Source organism: Crinia signifera, chromosome 2 (assembly GCF_055691185.1).
Source record: "Crinia signifera chromosome 2, ASM5569118v1, whole genome shotgun sequence".
NCBI classification, from domain to species: domain Eukaryota; kingdom Metazoa; phylum Chordata; class Amphibia; order Anura; family Myobatrachidae; genus Crinia; species Crinia signifera.
The window spans coordinates 17,982,675-17,997,511 of record NC_139218.1 but is presented as its reverse complement, the minus strand read 5'-3'; the positions used below and the strand labels follow the sequence as shown (position 1 = coordinate 17,997,511).

Here is a 14,837-nt window from a genome sequence, read left to right as displayed (position 1 = left end):
GATGACTTTTGAGTAGATTTTACTAGGATTTCTGCATTTCTCACTACACTTTAAATGGGTTCCGGCCAGAGGCGTAACTAGAACTTTGTGGGCCCCAAAGCAAAATTTATAATGGGTCCCCCCTAACTCGGGTCTCTACCAGTGCGCATCGCACCGTGTGTGGCCACCATTAGTGCGAACAGTGAAAATGTGCCCCGCTAATAGATATTTTAAAAATAAAGAATGCACACATTCTTATAAAAAAGGAGTGTGGCCTCGCTTCAAACGATAATGCCCCTCACACATTATATGACACACCGCAAAGCCCATTACACGTAATGCGACACACCGCAAAGCCCATTACACATTATGTGACATATCGCAAAGGTCATTACAGATTATATGACACACCGCAAAGCCCATTACACATGATGTGGCACATCGCAAAGCCCATTACACAATATGGGACACACCGCAAAGCCCATTACACAATATGGGACACACCGCAAAGCCCATTACAGATTATATGACACACCACAATGCCCACTACACATTATATGACACACCGCAAAGCCCATTACACAATATGGGATACACCGAAAAGCCCATTACACAATATGGGACACAACCCAAAGCCCATTACACGTTATGCGACACACCGCAAAGCCCATTACACAATATGGGACACACCGCAAAGCCCATTACACCTTATGCGACACACCGCAAAGCCCGCTACACCTTATGCGACACACCGCAAAGCCCATGACACATTATGCGACACACCGCAAAGCCCATTACACATGCGACACACCGCAAAGCCTATTACACATTATGTGACACACCGCAAAGCCCATGACACATTATGCGACACACCGCAAAGCCCATTACACCTTATGCGACACATCGCAAACCCCATTACACCTTATGCGACACACCGTAAAGCCCATTGCACCTTATGCGACACACCGCAAAGCCCATTACACATTATGTGACACACCACGAAGACCATTACACAATATGTGACACACCGCAAAGCCCATTACACATTATGTGACACACCGCAAAGCCCATTACACATTATGTGACACACCGCAATGCCAGGTGGTATTTTGAATGTGCCGCTCTCCTGAAGCAAATCACAGACCGGCAGCCAATCGGGAGTGACTGCCGATCTTCGAGCAGTGATTAGTTCACAGGCAGTCCTAAGGAGCAGCAGTAGCAGCAGTCTGGTCTCCTGCAGCTCCAGAGATTTGTATCTGGGTCCATGCGGCACTAGTTACCTCCCCCTGGCATTAGTGGGGAGCGTTAGGTCGGTGGGATAGCAGCGGCGACCGCAGTGGGTGTAGGCTGCGGGGAGGGTATCGTCGGCAGCTCCTCCCTAGCAGCCTCTCTTCCGGACTTACAGGCCCACCCAGAACGGCGCGATCCTGCCCGGCTCCCTACTCCCCTTCCACTTCATACAGGCATCAGAGGCTGCCTTGTGATGGTGCAGGGGAGTGCTTGCTGTCCGGCGGGCTCCATAGCAGCTGCACCCTCCATAGTTCCACCACTGGAGCAGGGGCAGGAGAAGAGTAGGTGGATAAAGGATAAGAAAGGGGGGAAGTAAAGGATGAGAATGGGAGAGTAGAGGAAGCGAGGGGGTGGGATAAGAGGATGAAAGGGGGAGGGAGTAGAGGATGCCATGATGGGGATAGAGGAAGAGAGGTGGGGGAGGGGATTAAAAGCTTGCGATAGCCATCACTTTGTCCCATCTAACCCATCCCACCTCTTTGAATATAATAGTCGCTCACGCGGATGTAAATTTTCTCAGATATAATAGTCTCACACACAGATGTACAAGTCCTCGGATATAATAGTCTCACACACGGCTTTACAAGTCCTGGATATAATAGTTGCACACAGAGATGTACAAGTCCTCGAATATAATAGTTGCACTCGCGGTTGTACAAGTTCTCAGATATAATAGTTGTACACACAGATGTACAAGTCCTCGGATATAATAGTCGCACACACAGATGTACAAGTTCTCAGATATAATAGTTGCACACAGAGTTAAGTGTTCATTTATGGTTCATGGTTAACTTTGACTTTTGAGTAGATTTTAGTAGGATTTCTGCATTTTTTCAATACACTTTAAATGGGCTCCGGCTTTTTCTGTACATTTTATTATGTTCCTGAAGTTCTTTCTAACCCACTGTGTGGAGGTGATGCACTTATGTCAGGTTTTCATGTAGTGGAATGTCATCACTACTTATTTCATTTTATTATTATTATTAATGTAATTACTTTTATAACTATTACTTTTATGAGAGCATATTGGTAGTGATGAAAAATTCCCAGATGCCGGCAGATCACTTCCACTCACTGTCATAGAACCACTACAATACTACAGGTAGCAGCAAAAAAAGCCGCACACATCACTCCAGCAGCAGCAGGCTCAGACCCAGCGACCTGCTCCTCTCACCAGCCAAAGACAAATGAACAGGAAAGTGTATTCTCCCTTCTGCTCCGCCCTCCTGCAGAAATTGTCTGCCGCTCTCCACATGTGATTGGACGCATGACTCCGGCCAGGCCCCTGTAAAGAGATTTACTAAAATAACATGTTGTGAGAGCTGCAATCAGCCAATGATGATGCATCCTTCTCTAACACGCCCCTCTGGGTGGGGGCTGCCCTGTTCCCTTTAATAGAATGTGCAGCCATCAGACAGATGCAGCTCCGTGTCTCCTGCTGTGGGAGCTGCACAACTGACTGATAGTATTGGAGAATGGAGCTGTGAGAGCTGAACCAGTGAGCAGCTACGATGTCTATGGGAAAACTGCTGGGATCTCTGTACAAGGAGCAGCTGTGACACACAGACAATGCTGCGAATCAGTCTGATACTTATTATATTAATCAGAAGACGCAGAGACAGATGCTACAAGGACACAGACAAGGAAGACACCAAACATGATAGTGTGCTGACTGCAACACTACAAGAGGCTGCAAACTCAGTGAGGAAACGTCCCCAGATGCCAGAAATCACATTCATGGACTGTAATAGACTCAGCACCATATGACGGGTGCAGTGTGATGAGATGCACTCGGGGATGTCCATGTTCTCAGATATAATAGTCACACACAGCGATGTCCATGTTCTCAGATATAATAGTCACACACAGCGATGTCCATGTTCTCAGATATAATAGTCACACACAGCAATGTCCATGTTCTCAGATATAATAGTCACACACGGCGATGTCCATGTTCTCAGATATAATAGTCACACACGGCGATGTCCATGTTCTCAGATATAATAGTCACACACAGCGATGTCCATGTTCTCAGATATAATAGTCACACACAGCGATGTCCATGTTCTCAGATATAATAGTCGCACACAGCGATGTACATGTTCTCAGATATAATAGTCGCACACGGCGATGTCCATGTTCTCAGATATAATAGTCACACAGCGATGTCCATGTTCTCAGATATAATAGTCACAAAGCGATGTCCATGTTCTCAGATATAATAGTCACACACAGCGATGTCCATGTTCTCAGATATAATAGTCACACACAGCGATGTCCATGTTCTCAGATATAATAGTCACACAGCGATGTCCATGTTCTCAGATATAATAGTCACACAGCGATGTCCATGTTCTCAGATATAATAATCACACACGGCGATGTCCATGTTCTCATATATAATAGTCACACACGGCGATGTCCATGTTCTCAGATATAATAGTTGCACACAGCGATGTCCATGTTCTCAGATATAATAGTCACACAGCGATGTCCATGTTCTCAGATATAATAGTCACACACAGCGATGTCCATGTTCTCAGATATAATAATCACACACAGCGATGTCCATGTTCTCAGATATAATAGTCACACAGCGATGTCCATGTTCTCAGATATAATAGTCGCACACAGCGATGTCCATGTTCTCAGATATAATAGTCACACAGCGATGTCCATGTTCTCAGATATAATAGTCGCACACAGCGATGTCCATGTTCTCAGATATAATAGTCACACAGCGATGTCCATGTTCTCAGATATAATAGTCACACAGCGATGTCCATGTTCTCAGATATAATAGTCACACACAGCGATGTCCATGTTCTCAGATATAATAGTCACACACAGCGATGTCCATGTTCTCAGATATAATAGTCACACACAGCGATGTCCATGTTCTCAGATATAATAGTCACACACAGCGATGTCCATGTTCTCAGATATAATAGTCACACAGCGATGTCCATGTTCTCAGATATAATAATCACACACAGCGATGTCCATGTTCTCAGATATAATAGTCACACAGCGATGTCCATGTTCTCAGATATAATAGTCGCACACAGCGATGTCCATGTTCTCAGATATAATAGTCACACACAGCGATGTCCATGTTCTCAGATATAATAGTCACACACAGCGATGTCCATGTTCTCAGATATAATAGTCACACAGCGATGTCCATGTTCTCAGATATAATAGTCACACAGCGATGTCCATGTTCTCAGATATAATAGTCACACACAGCGATGTCCATGTTCTCAGATATAATAGTCACACAGCGATGTCCATGTTCTCAGATATAATAGTCACACAGCGATGTCCATGTTCTCAGATATAATAATCACACACAGCGATGTCCATGTTCTCAGATATAATAGTCACACACAGCTATGTCCATGTTCTCAGATATAATAGTCACACACAGCGATGTCCATGTTCTCAGATATAATAGTCACACACAGCGATGTCCATGTTCTCAGATATAATAGTCACACACAGCGATGTCCATGTTCTCAGATATAATAGTCACACAGCGATGTCCATGTTCTCAGATATAATAGTCACACAGCGATGTCCATGTTCTCAGATATAATAGTCACACACAGCGATGTCCATGTTCTCAGATATAATAGTCACACACAGCGATGTCCATGTTCTCAGATATAATAATCACACACAGCGATGTCCATGTTCTCAGATATAATAGTCACACAGCGATGTCCATGTTCTCAGATATAATAGTCGCACACAGCGATGTCCATGTTCTCAGATATAATAGTCACACACAGCGATGTCCATGTTCTCAGATATAATAATCACACACAGCGATGTCCATGTTCTCAGATATAATAGTCACACACAGCGATGTCCATGTTCTCAGATATAATAGTCACACAGCGATGTCCATGTTCTCAGATATAATAGTCACACAGCGATGTCCATGTTCTCAGATATAATAGTCACACACAGCGATGTCCATGTTCTCAGATATAATAGTCACACACAGCGATGTCCATGTTCTCAGATATAATAGTCACACACAGCGATGTCCATGTTCTCAGATATAATAGTCACACAGCGATGTCCATGTTCTCAGATATAATAGTCACACAGCGATGTCCATGTTCTCAGATATAATAGTCACACAGCGATGTCCATGTTCTCAGATATAATAGTCACACAGCGATGTCCATGTTCTCAGATATAATAGTCACACACAGCGATGTCCATGTTCTCAGATATAATAGTCACACAGCGATGTCCATGTTCTCAGATATAATAGTCACACACAGCGATGTCCATGTTCTCAGATATAATAGTCACACACAGCGATGTCCATGTTCTCAGATATAATAGTCACACAGCGATGTCCATGTTCTCAGATATAATAGTCACACAGCGATGTCCATGTTCTCAGATATAATAGTCACACAGCGATGTCCATGTTCTCAGATATAATTGTCACACACAGCGATGTCCATGTTCTCAGATATAATAGTCACACAGCGATGTCCATGTTCTCAGATATAATAGTCACACACAGCGATGTCCATGTTCTCAGATATAATAGTCACACAGCGATGTCCATGTTCTCAGATATAATAGTCACACACAGCGATGTCCATGTTCTCAGATATAATAGTCACACAGCGATGTCCATGTTCTCAGATATAATAGTCGCACACAGCGATGTACATGTTCTCAGATATAATAGTCACACAGCGATGTCCATGTTCTCAGATATAATAGTCGCACACAGCGATGTACATGTTCTCAGATATAATAGTCACACACAGCGATGTCCATGTTCTCAGATATAATAGTCACACACAGCTATGTCCATGTTCTCAGATATAATAGTCACACAGCGATGTCCATGTTCTCAGATATAATAGTCACACACAGCGATGTCCATGTTCTCAGATATAATAGTCACACACAGCGATGTCCATGTTCTCAGATATAATAATCACACACAGCGATGTCCATGTTCTCAGATATAATAGTCACACAGCGATGTCCATGTTCTCAGATATAATAGTCACACACAGCGATGTCCATGTTCTCAGATATAATAATCACACACAGCGATGTCCATGTTCTCAGATATAATAGTCACACAGCGATGTCCATGTTCTCAGATATAATAGTCACACACAGCGATGTCCATGTTCTCAGATATAATAGTCACACACAGCGATGTCCATGTTCTCAGATATAATAGTCACACACAGCGATGTCCATGTTCTCAGATATAATAGTCGCACACAGCGATGTCCATGTTCTCAGATATAATAGTCAGATTCCGTTAGTGTCTTATATAGCGCAGCAGATTCCGTTACAGTGTCTTATATAGCGCAGCGGATTCCGTTGCAGCGTCTTATATAGCGCAGCAGATTCCGTTACAGCATCTTATATAGCGCAGCAGATTCTGTTACAGCGTCTTATATAGCGCAGCAGATTTCGTTACAGTGTCTTATATAGCGCAGCAGATTCCGTTATAGTGTCTTATATAGCGCAGCGGATTCCGTTACAGCGTCTTATATAGCGCAGTAGATTCCGTTACAGCGTCTTATATAGCGCAGCAGATTCCGTTACAGTGTCTTATATAGCGCAGCAGATTCCATTACAGTGTCTTATATAGCGCAGCAGATTCTGTTACAGAGTGTTATATAGTGCAGCAGATTCCGTTAGTGTCTTATATAGTGCAGCAGATTCCGTCAGTGTCTTATATAGCGCAGCAGATTCCGTTACAGCGTTTTATATAGCGTAGCAGATTCCGTTAGTGTCTTATATAGCGCAGCAGATTCCGTTACACTGTCTTATATAGCGCAGCAGATTCCGTTAGTGTCTTATATAGCGCAGCAGATTCAGTTACAGCGTCTTATATAGAGCAGCAGATTCCGTTACAGCGTCTTATATAGCGCAGCAGATTCCGTTACAGCGTCTTATATAGCGCAGCAGATTCCATGACAGTGTCTTATATAGCGCAGCAGATTCCGTTACAGTGTCTTATATAGCGCAGCAGATTCCGCTACAGCGTCTTATATAGCGCAGCAGATTCTGTTACAGAGTGTAATATAGCTCAGCAGATTCCGTTACAGTGTCTTATATAGCGCAGCAGATTCCGTTAGTGTCTTATATAGCGCACCAGATTCCGCCAGTGTCTTATATAGCGCAGCAGATTCCGTTACAGCGTCTTATATAGCGCAGCAGATTCCGTTACAGCGTCTTATATAGCGCAGCAGATTCCGTTACAGTGTCTTGTATAGCGCAGCAGATTCCGTTACAGTGTCTTATATAGCGCAGCAGATTCCGTTACAGTGTCTTATAAAGCGCAGCAGATTCCGTGACAGTGTCTTATATAGCGCAGCAGATTCCGTGACAGTGTCTTATATAGCGCAGCAGATTCCGTTACAGTGTCTTATATAGCGCAGCAGATTACGTTACAGGGTCTTATATAGCGCAGCAGATTCCGTCAGTGTCATTTTAATGGGGCGCAGCCCCCTACGATGGTGTGAAGAGCGCCCGTAGGGCGCGCTGAATCACCTAGTATATTTTATTTGTTCAAAAAACAAGGTTTAAAAAACGAATCGAAATGTCTTTACGATCTGATACTGAATTTGAATAAATAAATGTAACAACATGGACTCACTCACTCTGCATAATACACCATGGCCTCACTCACCATCTTATTGGGAAAGGCTGACAAGCTTATTATATTCTCTACATTTCTAATACATCTGGGTGCAACCAACCACATGGGATTACTGGCAAGAGGAGACATCTCAAAGGTCTTGACGATTTGGGTAAATGTGGCTAGATCTTTAATATATTAAACGCTGCCGTTGTCATATGGATGTCGTCGTCGGATGGATGCCTTCGTTGCATTGATGCCGTTGTTGTATGGATTATATAGTCATAGTGATGCCATTGTCGTAGTGATGCCGTTGTTGTATGGATTATATAGTCATAGTGATGCCATTGTCGTAGCGATGCCATTGTTGTATGGATTACTGATATTAGTGTAGTGTAGTGAGATTTGCGATCAGTAAATGATGCACGTACAGTACACGGAAATGCTAACTCAGACGCAAACTCTAACGCCATCGGAAAATAAACCAACGGCTCGGGATGGACGGACGGGCAAATGACGCTAACGGAAATGATAACTCAAACGCAAACTCTAACGCCATCGGAAAATAAACCAACGGCTCGGGACGGGCCAATGACGCTAACGGAAATGCTAACTCAAACGCAAACTCTAACACCATCGGAAAATAAAGCATTGGCTTGGGACGGACGGACGGGCCAATGACGCTAATGGAAATGCTAACTCAAACACAAACTCTAACACCATCGGAAAATAAACCAACGGCTCGGGACGGACGGGCCAATGACACTAACGGAAATGCTAACTCAAACGCAAACTCTAACGCCATTGGAAAATGAGCCAACGGCTCGGGACGGACAGACGGGCCAATGACGCTAACGGAAATGCTAACTCAAACGCAAACTCTAACGCCATCAGAAAACAAGCCAACGACTCGGGACGGAAGGACGGGCCAATGATGCTAACTCAAATGCAAACTCTAAAGTCATCGGAAAATAAACCAACGGCTCGGGACGGGCCAATGACACTAACGGAAATGCTAACTCAAACGCAAACTCTAACACCATCGGAAAATAAAGCATTGGCTCGGGACGGACGGACGGGCCAATGACGCTAATGGAAATGCTAACTCAAACACAAACTCTAACACCATCGGAAAATAAACCAACGGCTCGGGACGGACGGGCCAATGACACTAACGGAAATGCTAACTCAAACGCAAACTCTAACGCCATTGGAAAATGAGCCAACGACTCGGGACGGACAGACGGGCCAATGACGCTAACGGAAATGCTAACTCAAACGTCATCGGAAAATAAACCAACGGCTCGGGACGGACGGGCCAATGACGCTAACGGAAATTCTAACTCAAACGCAAACTCTAACGCCATCGGGAAATAAACCAACGGCTCGGGACGCGCCAATGACGCTAATGGAAATGCTAACTCAAACGCAAACTCTAACGCCATAGGAAAATAAACAAAACGGCTCGGGATGGACGGACGGGCCAATGACGCTAATGGAAATGCTAACTCAAACGCAAATTCTAACGCCATCGGAAATTAAACCAACGGCTCGGGACGGACGGACGGGCCAATGACGCTAATGGAAATGCTAATTTAAACGCAAACTCAAACGCCATCGGAAAATAAACCATTGGCTCGGGACGGACGGACGGGCCAATGACGCTAACGGAAATGTTAACTCAGGCATTCCCAACCACGGTCCTCAAGGCACACCAACAGTGCAGGTTTTAGTGATATCCAGGCTTCAGCACAGATGGTTTAATCAAAATCCCTCAGATACTAAATAAGTCACCTGTGCTCAAGCCTGGATATCTACAAAACCTGCACTGTTGGTGTGCCTTGAGGACTGTGGTTGGGAATGCCTGTGCTAACTCAAACGCAAACTCTAACGCCATCGGAAAATAAGCCAACGACTCGGGACGGACGGACGGGCCAATGACGGTAACGGAAATGCTAACTCAAACATCATCGGAAAATAAACCAACGGCTCGGGACGGACGGCCCAATGACGCTAACGGAAATGCTAACTCAAACGCAAACTCTAATGCCATCGGAAAATAAACCATTGGCTCGGGACGGACGGGCCAATAGCGCTAAGGGAAATGCTAACTCAAACGCAAACTCTAACGCCATCGGAGAATAAACCAACGGCTCGGGACGGGCCAATGACGCTAATGGAAATGCTAACTCAAACGCAAACTCTAACTCCATCGGAAAATAAACCAAATGGCTCGGGACGGACGGGCCAATGACTCTAACGGAAATGATAACTCAAACGCAAACTCTAACGCCATCGGAAAATAAACAGTAAATACATTATTTCATGTTCTGCCCTCTATCAGCAATCGGCTGCCGCTCTCCAACTGTGATTGGACGGATGACTCCGGGCAGGCCCGTGCAAAGTTATTGTTACAAGTACTGATATTAGTGAGATGTAGCATCGGGACGGACGGGCCGCCAACTCCAAATGAGACGTCAAGACAAATGTTACGGCCCGGACATGAAATGAGTCCCGGGCCCTAAAATTCCTGATGGCAGCCCTGTTGGGGCATGTCCATTGTGAATGCAGCATATGTGCAGTCAGGCGTCAGTTGGTCTAGTGCGAGAACATCGCCCATGGTCCCTGTGTGTGTGTGACAGCATCAGCATTAGAATTAGGCCCTGGGCTTCCAGCTACACCCAAAGCTTCATTTTCAGCCATTGCATTTCTAAAATGTTCTTTTCCTTTACAGATCTCAGGCAGCAAAATTCCTCAAACCACTGAGTGCAATCGCACAGATCCGTCCGAAGACATCCGTCAAATCAAATCCCTATTTATCTACTCAAAGGTAGGTTTGGGCGCCTTCACCAGTGGCGTCACTAGGGGGGTGCGGCCCACACGCCTTATAAAGGCCCCCATACACTAGTAGCTATCCCTATAAAGGCCCCCATACACTAGTAGCTATCCCTATAAAGGCCCCCATACACTAGTAGCTATCCCTATAAAGGCCCCAATACACTAGTAGCTATCCGCATAAAGGCCCCAATACACTAGTAGCTATCCCTATAAAGGCCCCAATACACTAGTAGCTATCCCTATAAAGGCCCCCATACACTAGTAGCTATCCCTATAAAGGCCCCCCATACACTAGTAGCTATCCCTATAAAGGCCCCATACACTAGTAGCTATCCCTATAAAGGCCCCAATACACTAGTAGCTATCCCTATAAAGGCCCCAATACACTAGTAGCTATCCCTATAAAGGCCCCCATACACTAGTAGCTATCCCTATAAAGGCCCCCCATACACTAGTAGCTATCCCTATAAAGGTCCCCATACACTAGTATCTATTCCTATAAAGGCCCCCATCCACTAGTAGCTATCCCTATAAAGGCCCCATACACTAGTAGCTATCCCTATAAAGGCCCCCATACACTAGTAGCTATCCCTATAAAGGCCCCCACACACTAGTAGCTATTCCTATAAAGGCCCCATACACTAGTAGCTATCCCTATAAAGGCCCCATACAATAGTAGCTATCCCTATAAAGGCCCCCATACACTAGTAGCTATCCCTATAAAGGCCCCCATACACTAGTAGCTATCCCTATAAAGGCCACCATACACTAGTAGCTATCCCTATAAAGGCCCCCATACACTAGTAGCTATCCCTATAAAGGCCCCATACACTAGTAGCTATCCCTATAAAGGCCCCCATACACTAGTAGCTATCCCTATAAAGGCCACCATACACTAGTAGCTATCCCTATAAAGGCCCCCATACACTTGTAGCTATCCATATAAAGGCCCCCATACACTAGTATCTATTCCTATAAAGGCCCCCATACACTAGTAGCTATCCCTATTAAGGCCCCATACACTAGTAGCTATCCCTATAAAGGCCCCATACACTAGTAGTTATACCTATAAAGGCCCCCATACACTAGTAGCTATCCCTATAAAGGCCCCCATACACTAGTAGCTATCCCTATAAAGGCCCCATATACTAGTAGTTATCCCTATAAAGGCCCCCATACACTAGTAGTTATCCCTATAAAGGCCCCCATACACCAGTAGCTATCCGTATAAAGGCCCCCATACACCAGTAGCTATCCCTATAAAGGCCCCATACACTAGTAGCTATCCCTATAAAGGCCCCATACACTAGTAGCTATCCCTATAAAGGCCCCCATACACTAGTAGCTATCCGTATAAAGGCCCCATACACCAGTAGCTATCCCTATAAAGGCCCCCATACACTATTATCTATTCCTATAAAGGCCCCCATACACTAGTAGCTATCCCTATAAAGGCCCCCATACACTAGTAGCTATCCCTATAAAGGCCCCCATACACTAGTAGCTATCCGTATAAAGGCCCCATACACCAGTAGCTATCCCTATAAAGGCCCCCATACACTATTATCTATTCCTATAAAGGCCCCCATACACTAGTAGCTATCCCTATAAAGGCCCCATACACCAGTAGCTATCCCTATAAAGGCCCCCATACACCAGTAGCTATCCGTATAAAAGCCCCATACACTAGTAGCTATCCCTATAAAGGCCCCCATACACTAGTAGCTATCCCTATAAAGGCCCCCATACACCAGTAGCTATCCGTATAAAAGCCCCATACACTAGTAGCTATCCCTATAAAGGCCCCCATACACCAGTAGCTATCCCTATAAAGGCCCCCATACACCAGTAGCTATCCGTATAAAAGCCCCATACACTAGTAGCTATCCCTATAAAGGCCCCATACTCTTCACCTCTAGAAGGGAGATCTGCTCCTCGCACATCACAGAATACAGTAACTTATACAGTTGTACATCTGCCATCAGAAGGAGGACGCAGCCGCCGTTGTTAATGAAGTTATGGAACAAGTCGCCATATTCACCTACTGTCACTACCAAGTGCTCGGGTACAAACAGCAAGACGCGGAGAAGATAATGGGGATCGTACATAGCCGTACTGGGCTGCTACCAGACTGTGTAAGTGTATGATACTGCCACCTGGTGTTCCCATCACATAATTACAGCCATTATTGTGTGTTCTCTGTTGTGCATCAGACCCAGACTAGGAACCAGAGGATTTATTTGTCATTTTCTGTTTCAGAGTATGAGAACTTATCCTGGTATCAGTAAGGGAATAAGAGATTACTTCTCCACGCTCCGGGACCTTGTGAGAGATAAAAAGGTGAGATGTGTGTACAGTATGTAATGTGACTTATCTAACATCCGTCCCCTAGTACTGGGTACACATGTGATTCTCGGCCTGACATGGGTACATCTTACTGTTGAGTAAAGCTCACATAGCGTTGGCCACGCCCCCATAGTGATGTGAAAAAAAGGGGTGTGGATCGCAACTGCAGCATTGTTGTAAGGATACACTTCCTTTTCACAAGCCACACCCCTTTTGGGAGTGCATGAGTCCTGATGAGGAATCCTAAAATGTTAAGGAGGCACAGTGTCAGTATCAGCAGACTTCCACAGCCAGCCAGATTCTGAGAGGAGGAGACAGATTACATGTTGTTGCTTTCTGTATCCAACTAACCTGATTCTTATTCTGTTTCCTAGAGTGTTGATGTGTGCACCAGGGGGATCATTATCAATAAGATCAGGAGACTCCTTATACAAGCTCATCAACACTGCTCCCGCATAGAACAATAACGCATCATCGGCTGATCACACAGAGGCTGCCCAGCTTGCCCTCATATTCACCAGGATCATTAACACCTCACTGGAGCTGCGCAAGGTGCCCTCCTGCTTCAAATGTTTTATCATTGTCCCGGTCCCTAAGAAATCATCTATCACGTCCCTAAATGACTACAGACCAAATGCGCTAATGTCTGTGGTCATGAAAGTGTTGAGTGACTGGTGTTGATCCACCTCAAAGATATAAGTGGCCCTCACCTAGTCTGGTATGGATCCACCAGTGAGGGGGACAGACGCAGGCTACAAAGGGTGGTGAGGACGGCTGAAAATATCAGTACCAACCTCCCCCCTGTTCAGGATCTGTACTTGTCCAGGATCAAGAAACGTGTTGGAAATCGTAGAAGACCATTTGCATCCTGGACACGTCTTGCACAAAATGCTTCCATCTGGCAGACGCTTCAGAGCTATTCCTGTAAAGTCAACTAGATGCTTAAAAAGCTTCTTCCCCAAGCCGTCCATCAACTGAACAATTGTAGTATGCCCCAAAACCAATATCTGTAAAGTAATATACACTGTGCTCCACGTTGTCTGTGTATATTGTATACCTCCCGCTGTTGTGTTGTCTCTTGGCAGTTGCATTGTAACCAGAAACAAACTCCTAGCTCAAACCGCCCTCCCCCCCCCACTTCTTTCTTTTTTGGTGCCCCTATGACACCTGGTGCCAGGTAGCGACTGCCTCCAATGTCTCAGGGATTCCACCACTTCTATAATAACTTCTTATGCTCTGTACATCTACAAACTTCTACATCTGCGTGTGCGGCTTTTACTGCTATTACCTGTTATATTATAGTGATCCTATTACAGTGCATAAAAAGCTATTTCCTGGCATCTGAGGACTTTTCATCATTACAAATACACTTTTATGAAAATATGTGAAGTATATTTGTATTCATTGAATATCAGAGATAACAGAACAATTAAGAATATATGCCAAAGAAATAAAATGTTATTTACTGTATATTAGATTTATGTCTCAGTCTCAAATACTGTATATTTTATTTAACAATGAAGCAAGTCTTTAAAATGAAGGTGACAAAGGTGCCACATGCATAAGGAGAATATTACAGAGGAGCTGCCTCAGTGGAATGTGTGCACAGGGGCGGATTGGGACTTGATTCCGGCCCGGGAGCAGGGGGGCGCCGGTATGGTGAACCCCTGCTGTATGTGACTGCTCTTATCCTTGCCAATTTGCTTTGAGGATTCTATCACATCTGGCAAATATCTTTGAT

The 14,837-nt window shown here is 44.8% G+C and overlaps 1 protein-coding gene across 1 annotated transcript; it reads left to right on the top strand.

The window, feature by feature from the left end:
• Positions 1 to 7,931: 7,931 nt before the first annotated feature.
• Positions 7,932 to 14,530, top strand: LOC146058681 (uncharacterized). The gene is made up of 5 exons (XM_083170940.1): positions 7,932 to 8,084; positions 10,647 to 10,742; positions 12,736 to 12,885; positions 13,010 to 13,090; positions 13,471 to 14,530. Exons 1-5 carry the CDS (start codon positions 7,950 to 7,952, stop codon positions 13,561 to 13,563), a joined length of 555 nt encoding a protein of 184 aa, XP_083027066.1. The 5' UTR covers positions 7,932 to 7,949; the 3' UTR covers positions 13,564 to 14,530.
• Positions 14,531 to 14,837: the final 307 nt, after the last annotated feature.

Coding starts and splice junctions, on each gene's coding strand:
- LOC146058681 (XM_083170940.1), top strand. CDS start 7,950: ATGGCCTCACTCACCATCTTATTGGGAAAGGCTGACAAGCTTATTATA. Junction 10,743..12,735: donor CCCTATTTATCTACTCAAAG/GTAGGTTTGGGC, acceptor ATCTGCCATCAG/AAGGAGGACGCAGCCGCCGT. Junction 12,886..13,009: donor CTGGGCTGCTACCAGACTGT/GTAAGTGTATGA, acceptor TTTCTGTTTCAG/AGTATGAGAACTTATCCTGG.